At 36.1% G+C, this 12526-nt stretch overlaps 1 protein-coding gene across 2 annotated transcripts in view; it reads right to left on the minus strand.

Moving 5' to 3' along the window:
* Window positions 1–12526, minus strand: part of LOC127865210 (THO complex subunit 6 homolog) — a 53155-nt gene that overhangs the window by 13220 nt on the left and 27409 nt on the right. The window contains exons 8-11 of one of the 2 annotated variants that reach the window (XM_052405205.1): window positions 8488–8565; window positions 4580–4682; window positions 1480–1601; window positions 934–1047 (exon numbers count right to left, since the gene is read on the minus strand). In XM_052405205.1, coding sequence (XP_052261165.1) covers window positions 934–1047; window positions 1480–1601; window positions 4580–4682; window positions 8488–8565 — 417 coding nt within the window. The remainder of the gene's footprint in view (window positions 1–933; window positions 1048–1479; window positions 1602–4579; window positions 4683–8487; window positions 8566–12526) is intronic. The other variant, XM_052405206.1, reaches the window with a different exon arrangement.

A 12526-nucleotide genomic window follows, 5' to 3' on the forward strand; every position in this document is an offset into this window, starting at 1 on the left:
AACTGAATTTTAATTGTGTACCCATTTTATAATAATTGGAAACCATGTTATTTTGAAATTTGATACTTAGGGTTTCCTTAAGCTGGCTCTGTTATTTTAAATATACATGATTATAAGATTATGAAGTCCAACTGAGCATCTAAATGTGGAAGGTATATACTGATGTACAAAACTTTGATCTTATAAATATTCATCAACCTGCACGCAGCAGCCAGGGAGACTAATAAACCAATATCACACTTGAAAGTCACCTTAAAATGCAATGCTTATAAATCTGAACAAGAGCACCGCATAATGGGTGCCACGCTCGGCTGCGAAAGCTTGTCAGATTTTTTTTTTTTTTTAGAGGTCACAGTGACATTGACCTCTGACCTAGTGACCCAAAAATGGGTGTGGCATGTAGAAGTCATCAAGGTGCATGTACATATGAAGTTTCAAAGTTGTAGGTGGAAGCACTATGATGTTGGAAGCAAAGTTAAAGCAAGTTAAAGCTTATATTAGAGGTCACAGTGACCTTGACCTAGTGACCCAAAAATGGGTGTGGCGTGTAGAACTCATCAAGGTGCATGTACATAGGAAGTTTCAAAGTTGTAGGTGGAAGCACTATGATGTTAGAGGCAAAGTTAAAGTTTTATATTAGAGGTCACATTGACCTTTGACCTAGTGACCCAACAATGGGTGTGGCGTGCAGAACTCATCAAGGTGCATGTACATATGAAGTTTCAAAGTCGTAGGTGGAAGCACTTTAATTTTAGAGCCAATGTAAAGGTTTTAGCACGACGCCCATTGGAGGCTATGACAATACCTCAGGTTTTCTCCACCCTGTATGGCAAAACATTTTTTTTGTGGGCAAATAATGTGATAAACTGTCCATCAATTGTGACAGCCCTAATACTGTATACACATGTGATACAAATGTTATAGGCTACTGACCAGGTCTTCGTGGTACATGACGGTGTTGTGGGAGGCAGCAGGTGTGTTGAAGGTTGTCATGGGATCCAGGGAGCGGAGATGCCATGCGGCCAGGTGGGGGGCTCCACCACACACCTGGGAAGCAGTTTCATAACAAATCAATACTGAACTTTTCACAAGCATATTCCTAGGGATTTTGTTCAGCATAGACTTACAAGTTATCTATAAATCATGGTTTTCGGACAGCAAAGAAAAAGTTTAAACACAACCTAATACAGTAAACATAATTGCTCATACAAACAATTACAAAAATACAAAAACAAGATGATGCTGGGTCTATTCTGCCTATTTCCAAATCAGCTTAAATTTAGCCCAACTAATTCTAATGACATAAATTTACAACTGGCTAAAACTAATTCTTCATAAAAAGCACTAACATATGCAAAACAAACAGAATTCTTTTGATATCATGTTAATTTGGCTAAAGAATACTTTGACCCATTGAGAAATCGAAAATGAGTACCAGCATTATGAGCCACAGGGAGTTAGAAAATGAAATCCTCGTACCAGCCAGTCCTCATTGGAGTCGCATGTGACACAGCCCACCCACTTGCCGAGGTCAGCGCGGGCAGTCTTCTCGTGTTTGTATGGCTCCAGAATGTGAACAGCCTCTCCCTTTATCCTGCAGTCTGTCAAGAAGAAATCCTCAATTTAGATAGACTTTGTAAGAGTTTTGAAAGCTTTCTCCATAGAGCTAGCTCCCTATTTTTTCACACTATTTAAGGGGTTTTGCTGATTTTTTTCCATCTAATAACTTTTGCTCAAAATTTTTATTCAAATACTACATACAAATACTATATGAAAAATAAAATAAAAACATAGGGTCACCGGCCTTGTTTTGATTTTATTCACCATTATATAACATGTACTTTTTCATTAAAACTGAAATATCTCTAATTGCATAAAAATGATTAATAACCTATGAAATTGGCAACATTTAGATATGATATAAGCTAATATATATCATATACCATTTAATTAAACCACAAACAACCAAAAAATGGAGAAAACAAGTTAAATTTGAAGTAATTTAATTTTTATAATTTTTATGTCACCCAAAAAAACATCAATTTTTTACTATTTTAACCACAAAAATGGAATTTAAAAAAGTTCTATCTAATAACTTTTTCTGAAACTGCTCAAATATGTTCATCTACGTATTGTTATCATAAAACAAAAATAAAAAAAGGGGGTCACCGTACTTTTAACAGCGATTTTTTTGTTTAACTATCCCTACCGTCTGTGTCAAATTTCATACAATACAGCAATTAGGCGAAACCCAAGTACCGGTACATAGACTGTTAGAGATATGCGAAAAATATATATATTGTTTACAATCTTAATTGGGATCACAACGGCTTACTAAAAACAACAACACTAATGCAATATTTAATCACAAACATAAGATCATACAGTATCAAACTCGACCTTAATCATCAATAACAGGGACTTGTTGACAGATTTCGGCATGTTTTAAAGTTTCTGATTAAATGCTTTGAATTGATAAATGTAAACAACAGGACTAAAAAGCTCAAGGAAAAAAACAAGAATGAAATAAAAGAAAAAAAAAAAAAAAAGTTAACCGCACCTGGGATCGAACCACTGAGTACCTATTATGAACCTACTCGGTCATTAATTTGTGATGATTCTGATAACAAAACTATTGGGTTGTGATTATAGCATAGGTGTTGCTATAAATATATCCTCGGTTAAATAAACTGCCGCAACACCCCTTAACACTATAATTCTAAAGATGATAGATTTATCAACTGAACTAAACAGCTATATTGTACAAAACAAAACAAGAAAAGGATTATTATGTAATCACCAGAAATTAAACCTCAAGTGTGGAATATATTTATACATTCAGGATTTTATATTAAAATAAATAAAAAACTTGTACAGGATTTCTTTTGTTATTTCTCAGAACACTTGTAAGTAACAGATTAATATAACAACTCTTATCCTTTTCTAATCATTTTGTGTATAGGTTAACAAATCACATAATGCAAATGCAATGCAGGAATTTTGTTAATGATATTGTAGGGGTATTTATCAAGTGTCAGTCACACAGAAAAAAATCCCAGTCAATTTCCCCTTAAAGTAAATTTAAACAAGCAAATTCGTTGAATTGATATCCCCCCCCCCCCCCCCCCCATTATACTTCTGGACACAAGATATGGCTCCGGACACACAAAAAAAGCATTTTTTCAAAATACAAAGGGCCATAACTCTGTCATTATTCAATGTCGTGCATCATCCTCTTATCCATATATATACTCATACCAAGTTTCAATGAAATCCCCCAAAGCACTTCCAAGATATGGCTACGGACGCAAAAGAGCCAGACGGAAAGACGGATGGACGGACAACGCCAAAACAATATCCCTCGGCCTATGGCAGGGGATAATAAGGAATGTTCACGCTCCCATTATGAAATGTTCAGAACGATTTCCAAGAATAAAGCCTATCCTGCCTTAATCAGGGCATAGAAGCCGCTTCCCAAGAGATAAAAGAAATTCTGCTGGTTCTGTATTTTTACAATGACCCAATATTCTTGTACACACCAGAATTCTGTTCTACCTATCTATGTGACCTACCCCATATTCTCACCAGACATTCTGTTCTACCAATGAATGTGACCTTCCCCATTTTCTACATTCTGTTCTACCCATGAAAGTGACCTTCCCAATATTCTCCATTCAGTTCAACCCATGAATGTGACCTGCCCTATATTCTCCATTCAGTTCTACCCATGAATGTGACATACCCCATATTCTCCATTCTGTTCTACCCATGAATGTGGCCTATCCCATATTCTCCATTCAGTTCTACCCATGAATGTGACCTATCCCATATTCTTCATTCAGTTCTACCCATTAATGTGACCTATCCCATATTCTCCATTCAGTTCTACCCATGAATGTGACATACCCCATATTCTCCATTCAGTTCTACCCATAAATGTGACCTATCCCATATTCTCCATTCAGTTCTACCCATGAATGTGACATACCCTATATTCTCCATTCTGTTCTACCCATGAATGTGACCTATCCCATATTTTCCATTCTGTTCTACCCATGAATGTTACCTTCCCCATTTTCTCCATTCTCAGGGTTCCCAGCTTTTTGTATGAACCAAATTCCCTGATTTTTCCCTAATGGAAAATAAAAATTCCAGGATCATAATTTCGACCTATTTCTTGTTTTAGACACCCCCAATAAATAGCAGTTGCAGCCATAACTAAGCAACATGTGTACTACAAATCCAACATAGGCATGCATAGGAATCGATATGCTGTTTTAATAGTATGCACTTCTCGACACAAGTCGGGAAAGTCTGACCTAAGAAAATTCCCTGATTTCAGGAACTTTTCCCGAATTCCCTGACTTTTCCCTGACTGGAAAAAAAGTGAAGGTTTTCCCTGATTTTCAGGTTGGCTGGGAACCCCGATTCTGTTCTACCCATGAATGTGACCTACCCCATATTCTCCATTCTGTTCTACTTATGAATGTGACCTACCCCATATTGTCCATTCAGTTCTACCCATGAATGTGACCTGCCCTATATTCTCCATTCTGTTCTACCCATTAATGTGACCTACCCCATATTCTCACGGAGCCATCTTCTGAGGCTGAGACACACTCGCGCCCCATGTTCTTGGTGCACACAGCATGAATGTAAGCCCTGTGACCACTCAAGGTTCTCTAAACAATTCAAATGGTCAATAAGTATTGTAGGTTACTGCAGGTATCCATTTGAATACCTGTCTTGAATACCTGTCCAACCCAGGTGATGTTTATCTTCATCAAATAAAGAAATCAAATGAATACAATTCTTTTACTGCATTAGCAAAATAAAAAAATACCCTCAATTCTTGGTTTCAAGAGATTGTGTGCGCCTCTCTTGATATAAGCCAGAGAGTGTACATGTAGATGCTGTGTTCTTACATTTCACAAATACTTTCATATTGCATTATGTGAACCAATGTTTAATATCATACAATTTAGTATTTTCCCATTTGTTCCCTACCCTGATATTCTCACAAAAAGTCATGAAGATTATTTTCTTAGTAAAATATAAACATTTTAGACTACTGGTATTGGGCTTTGCATAAGCCAGCATTCCAGTCCAAACATAGTACACTTTTGTTAAACCTAATATATTAAACTCCCAGGATATCAATGTCAGTATTTATAGATTTTTCATTTACAAAATGCAATTAGATATAAATGTGTTATTTGAATGTATGAAAAGACACCTTTGTCTTAATGATATATTTAAATACCAAATATTTCAAAGAGTACGAAAAATACTAATATTAAATACATAATATGCCATGTGATGACTGCATAGTGCAATAAACAATATCCCCACTTGTCGAACATAAAAGATTAAAAGTTTAACGTATAGCGCAATATGTCACCTGACAACATTCTTTATTTAGTGTAAAGAAAAGTTTCCACTCTTTGTTATCAATTCATAACGATTCATTTTTTTTTATAAAAGTAAAGATCTTACAGTTAGTTGTCTCCCCTACACAGTAATATTATTTGATATCGTATCAATAATATGTATGTACACAAGTGTGTAATTTTAGTATACATGAGCGTAAACAAATTTGTAATAAATATTTAATAATTATGCCCCCCCTTCGAAGAAGAGGGGGGGTATTGCTTTGCACATGTCGGTCTGTCGGTCGGTCTGTCGGTCTGTCGGTCGGTCCGTCCACCAGGTGGTTTCCGGATGATAACTCAAGAACGCTTGGGGCTAGGATCATGAAACTTCATAGGTACATTGATCATGACTCGCAGATGACCCCTATTGATTTTGAGGTCACTAGGTCAAAGGTCACGGTGACCCGAAATAGTAAAATGGTTTCCGGATGATAACTCAAGAACGCTTAGGCCTAGGATCATGAAACTTCATAGGTAGATTAATCATGACTCGCAGATGACCGCTAATGATTTTCAGGTCACTAGGTCAAAGGTCAAGGTCACAGTGACCCGAAATAGAAAATGGTTTCCGGATGATAACTCAAGAACGCATATGCCTAGGATCATGAAACTTCGTAGGTAGATTGGTAATGGCTGGCAGATGACCCCTATTGTTTTTCAGGTCAATAGGTCAAAGGTCAAGGTCACAGTGACCCGAAATAGTAAAATGGTTTCCGGATGATAACTCAAGAACGCTTATGCCTAGGATCATGAAACTCCATAGGTACATTGATCATGACTTGCAGATGACCCCCATTGATTTTCAGGTCACTAGGTCAAAGGTCAAGGTCACAATGACCCGAAATAGTAAAATGGTTTTTATATGATTACTCAAGAAAGCTTATGCCTAGGATCATGAAACTTGATAGGTAGATTGATCATGACTCGCAGTTGACCCCTATTGATTTTCAGGTCACTATATCAAAGGTCAAGGTCACGGTGACCTGAAATAGTAAAATGGTTTCCGGATGATAACTCAAGAACGCTAATGGCTACAATCAGGAAACTTCATAGGTACATTGATCATGACTCGCAGATGACCTTTATTGATTTTGAGGTCACTAGATCAAAGGTCAAGGTCATGATGACCCGAAATAGTTAAATGGTTTCCGGATGATAACTCAAGAACGCTTATGCCTAGGATCATGAAACTTCATAGGTACATTGATCATGACTCGCAGATGACCCCTATCGATTTTGAGGTCACTAGGTCAAGGGTCAAGTTCACGGTGACCCGAAATAGTAAAATGTTTGCCGGATGATAACTAAACAACGCTTATTCCTAGGATCATGAAACTTGATCAAGGTAGATTGATCATGACTCGCAGATGACCCCTATTGATTTTCAGGTCACTAGGTCAAAGGTCAAGGTCACGGTGACCCGAAATAGTAAAATGGTTTCCGGATGATAACTCAAGAACGCTTATGGCTAGGATCATGAAACTTCATAGGTACATTGATCATGACTGGCAGATGACCCCTATTGATTTTCAGGTCACTAGTTCAAAGGTCAAGGTCACAGTGACAAAAAACATATTCACACAATGGCTGTCACTACAACGGAGAGCCCATATGGGGGGCATGCATGTTTTACAAACAGCCCTTGTTGTCTTAAATTCCTCAAATACCAGCATTTATAACTGTTAAATGTGCACAAAAATGTAATATTGTCTTATATAAATTGATTTAAAAAAAAAGTATAGACATGAATTAAAAACTGTATACATAATTCTGAAATACACTTCATAACACAAATTTCATCATCAACAATCAAACCTTTGTTTTAATAAATAAATTTACATTTAATTAGAATCCAGAGCTCCAGATAAGGGTCGTATTTTTGTAATTACTAATTATTTTTAAGTCCGTTACGCATTTATTTTAAAATCTTGTTGTACCATTAAGAATTGCAAAATCAAGTTACAAATATTATTTTTACATCGGTTTGAATCGATTTTTATTGAGTTCTTTTTGCGTATTAAAGATGTTTTCGGTACTTATTTAAAATGGTTATTGGGTTTGTTTAACAAAGCGCATTTTTTCCAATAAAAGCGGCGTGTACAGTCTATCTGTCAAAAAACAATGGCGGCGCCCAGAGAGCGTCCTAAAACACTGCAAAGCGTGCAAAAACACGCTTTTCACATATTGTACGCAAAGTGAGCCGACGTTGAATGTTAAGAAAGACATTATAGAAAAGATCTTATACGATGTTGTATGTTCAGTTGCCTAAACAGTCGGAACAGCTAAAAAAACGCGACACGACGGGTCCAAACAAAAACAAAAAAACATTGAACGAGTGGAAGGGACAATTCCCGTGGCCAATCATTGAAAAGATTGAAGGGGAGACCCGTTTTAATTGTGAAATATGTAAAAATTCATCGAAGGCATGCAATCTAAGCACAGTTTGGGCATATGAAGGTATTTGAAAAATAAAATTGTATAATACTGAATAGACACTGCTGAACTCTTTTAAATTAAGTTGCTTGTATGTTTATTTTGATTTTTTGCTTGAAAATAACCATTATTATTTATTTTTAGGTCATTTAGAAAAGTTAAGAATTATTTTCCAAAACTTAGTAGTAACGTTAAGAATTAAATTTCAGAGTTAGGAATTCTTTTTGAAAATCTGGAAGTAATGTTAAGAATTTCACAAAACCTCATCTGGAGCTCTGAGAATCATACATTTTCTATCTTTATTTTCAAAATCTAGATAAACATCAAATATCTTTTTAAAATATAGTTTTTGTTATTTGTGAACAAATGCAAATAAACCACTGAAATATTAGCAGTGCATTAAAATAAAAATCAAGTCAATAAATAAAAATACATATTCTTTTAACTTCTTTATTTGAATGATAAATTAAATAGTCATATTCTTAAATTGGGGACAGGAGGTTGTGGATGGTCAATTCAAAGTCCCTATTTCACATAACAAACATATGCAAATGTTAACAACCCTAAAAATGCATTATCTACTATATTTGAAACAGAAATATTAACAAAATCAAGAGCATACAGTTAGCCTGCCGGACTCGATATCCCATACGTGTACATTATCATCCCCACAGCCACCATACAGCTCTGTACCCGTCTCCTGGAAAGTAACAAGCCACACACTGCTACTTGCATGTGAATAATTGAAGGAATTTCTGTACATTTTATCAGTGATTTCTAATCAACTGACATTGCATAATAAAAATTGATTAATGTGAAATTTTTAACTAAATGTGCCTTCTCACATATACATTCACAATAATTTTGTCAAAAAAAATGAATTTCTTTTCTTCTTTTTTCAGTCCATCAAATTCACTTTTTTAAGCAAACATAGTTAAATCAAGAAGCATGGTCTGATTGTTTTGTAAAAGATAATAATAAAACAAATGTTACCTTAACAAAAGATATTAATAACAAGCGGGCCTGAAAGGCCCAAAGTCGCTCACCTGAGATAAAAAGAAATGACCTGTTCATTGCAGCCCAAGATATCAATAAAACAAATGTTCTAACCAAGTTTCATGAAGAATGAACAACAAATGGCCTCCTGGTGGCCATGTTTTTCAACAGACAGGAACCATTTTTGAACTTGGCCAAGATGTTATTGGGACAAATCTTCTGACAAGGTTTCATGAAGATCCAACAATAAATGTGGCCTCTACAGTGTTAACAAGACAAATATTCATGACGCACCGCGGAAGACAGACAATTGACAAAAGGTGATCACAAAAGTTCACCATGAGCAAAAAATATTATGCTCATAAAGATTGTCACCATGTGTGAAGATCAGCAAGTGTCATTCAGATTGAACTAAAAATGTGACTAAAAGTATTCCCAATGTTTCACTATAAACAACTGTGGTAGTGCGGTCTCGTTCGCTTACGAAAGTGAACCGGTCACGGGATGGTTACGAGTTATGTAACTTTGTGTGCACTTATGTAATACGAAAATATTTATCCAGTCTAATTAAAGAACTCTTATTTCCGGTCAGGATGACACCACTGACTGGTTGTAATTCAATTAACTAAAGGCGTCCAGTCAGATACGCCTGAATACACTCAAAGAATTAATCTATAAGTGAAAACCAAAGCAGCTATAACGAAAATAACTAACTTTTATTCTAAGAACTAGAAAAATGAAGAACAATGACAGAGTATTAAGAACAGGTACAAGCCAAGTCTAAAGAATTGAAGCATCGTTAAAAATGAACAAATACAACAAATTGTTGAGATTTTGATTGACAGATAAGGATCTAAGACAAGGCATTTCAGCCCCTCCCTCTGTGACTCCTCAGCTTAGACAAAGGAAACATGACAATTAACAAAAAATTTGTGTATAACAAGAGATGTGTTCGTCAGAAACACAATGCCCCCAATTGCGCCACTTTGAAAAAAAAAATATATATATTTTTGTTTACCTTTGACCTTGAAGGATGACCTTGACCCTGAACTTCCACCACTCAAAATGTGCAGCTTCATGAGAACGCCGCTTTGAAAAAAAAAATTGACCTTTGACCTTGAAGGATGACCTTGACCTTGAACTTCCACCACTCAAAATGTGCAGCTTCATGAGATGCACATGCATGCCAAATATCAAATTGGTATCTTGAATATTGAAAAAGTTATGGCCAATGTTAAAGTTTTTTTCGGACTGACATACTGACTGACATACTGACTGACAGACAGTTCAACTGCTATATGCCACCCTACCGGGGGCATAAAAATAAGAGTCAAAATAATACAAGAAACCGTCGGAGACGGGTGATGCTCCCCAAAGTTTTTTTTTGTCACAATATTGCACTATATATTCAGATAAAAGGAAACGTCTTGAGGGGCATAACTTTGGACAAAATAATACGATGGATGGTTTAGCAACTTAAAAATGTCAAAGGGCCATAACTCTCTAAATAAATCATCTAACCAGAACCCACAAATAACATGCGCATCTCCTCAAGGTAGTTAAGCTTCCCATAAAGCTTCATTAAATTCCAGTCAGTAGTTGGGGAGAAATAGCCGGGACAAGAATTGCACTATATGTACAGTTAATGGAAAATTTCAAAGGGCCATAACACTGTGAAAAATCATCCGACCATAACCGGCTGATAATATGCACATCTCCTGTTGGTAGTGAAGCTTCCCATAAAGTTTCATTGAATTCCCGTAATAAGTTGCTGAGAAATACCTCGGACAAGAATTGCACTATATATACAATGGAAAATTTCAAAGGGCCATAACTCTGTGAAAAATCATCCGACGAGAACCGGCTGATAATATGCACATCTCCTCTTGGTAGTGAAGCTTCCTATAAAGTTTCATTGAATTCCAGTCATAAGTTGCTGAGAATTAGCCCGGACAAGAATTTCACTATATGTACAGTTAATGGAAAATTTCCAAGGGCCATAACTCTGTGAAAAATCATCTGACCAGAACTGGCTGATAATATGCATATCTCTCTTTGGTAGTGAAGCTTCCCATAAAGTTTCATTGAATTTTGGTCATTAGTTGCTGAGAAATAGCCCGGACAAGAATTGCACTATATGTACAGTTAATGGAAAATTTCAAAGGGCCATAACTCTGTGAAAAATCATCTGACCAGAACCGTTTGATGATATGCGCATCTCCTCTTGGTATTGAAGCTTCCCATATAGTTTAACTGAATTCCGGTCATTAATTGCTGAGAAATAGCCCGGACAAAAATTGTGCACGGACGGACGGACACACAGACACACGCACGGACAGACGAAGCGGCGACTATATGCTCCCCCTAAAAAAATTGGGGGAGCATAACAAAACAACAAAAAGCATATTCATGTTCCTCTAACTCTTCATTTTGAGTATAAACATGGCATATATTGGTTATCAGATGACAGACTTGTGTCATTAATTAGTTACTGACAGTTGAGACATTACACATAATCTAACACTACTCAGAAAGAAATGAATTACAGTATGTACACAAACAAAGTATATACATACACATGTAAATGCAAAATAATGACACCCTATAGTGAAAAAGATGCATGAAAATGATTAGCATTATGTCTCCTTTATGGATGGTCATTATCTACTGCACTAAATATGTACAGGTAAGCCAGTTCATTTTACTGGAGTCAAGGTTGCCATGGAAACAGTTTCATAGCACAGCAGTCTGCTGAGATTATTGATTTTCCCAATCCAATTGATCTTAGAAGATGTTCAATCAATACACCAAAACACAGTAGGTTAACTTGGCTTATCAGTAAAGATCAAAGATAAGGCTCTACAGTGCATTAGTACATGTACAGTTATTTTATGACATAGAAACAATAGGTTTATTAAATTGCATGCAAACTACTGTCTTTATGTACACCACATTTCATGAAGGAAGTACCAGGTTTATACAAGGGAGTTAACTTTTAGAAAGTATGTACAGGTTATCTTTCTTTAACATTATGGCTTATCAGAACTAGACTGTTCACATGTTTTTACTATATACATATAGAGAAAACTGTCCCATCCCCTGGCGGCCATGTTTTTCCACCCATCATGAACATTTTCTAACTCGTCTGAGATATCTACAAAATCGATGGTTAGAAAAAAAATATGATGATTAGGCAAAAAATGTGACTTCTAGAGTGTTCACAAGCTTTTTTTGCTATGTAAATATAAGGAAAATGACTCCCCCCTGGCGGCCATGTTTTTTTTACCGATCCGATCCATTTTCAAACTCAACCGTCATATCCAGAAAACACATGTTCTGACCAAATTTCATTAAGATCGGACAAAAAATGTGACTTCTAGAGTGTTCACATGTTTTCACTATATACATATAGAGAAAACTGCCCCGCCCCCTGGCGGCCATGTTTTTCCACCAATCTGGACCATTTTCGAACTCGTCCGAGATATCAATGAAACCAATGTTTTGATCAAGTTTCATGGAGATTGGGGAAAATATTTGACTTCTAGAGTGTTCACAAGGTTTCTCAAGAGCCATATAAGAAATACTGCCCCACCCCCTGGCGGCCATGTTTTTCAAGGGACCAGAACCATTTTTGAACTCAACCAACATATCATTTAGACAAACAT

Source organism: Dreissena polymorpha, chromosome 1 (assembly GCF_020536995.1).
Source record: "Dreissena polymorpha isolate Duluth1 chromosome 1, UMN_Dpol_1.0, whole genome shotgun sequence".
Classification (NCBI taxonomy): domain Eukaryota; kingdom Metazoa; phylum Mollusca; class Bivalvia; order Myida; family Dreissenidae; genus Dreissena; species Dreissena polymorpha.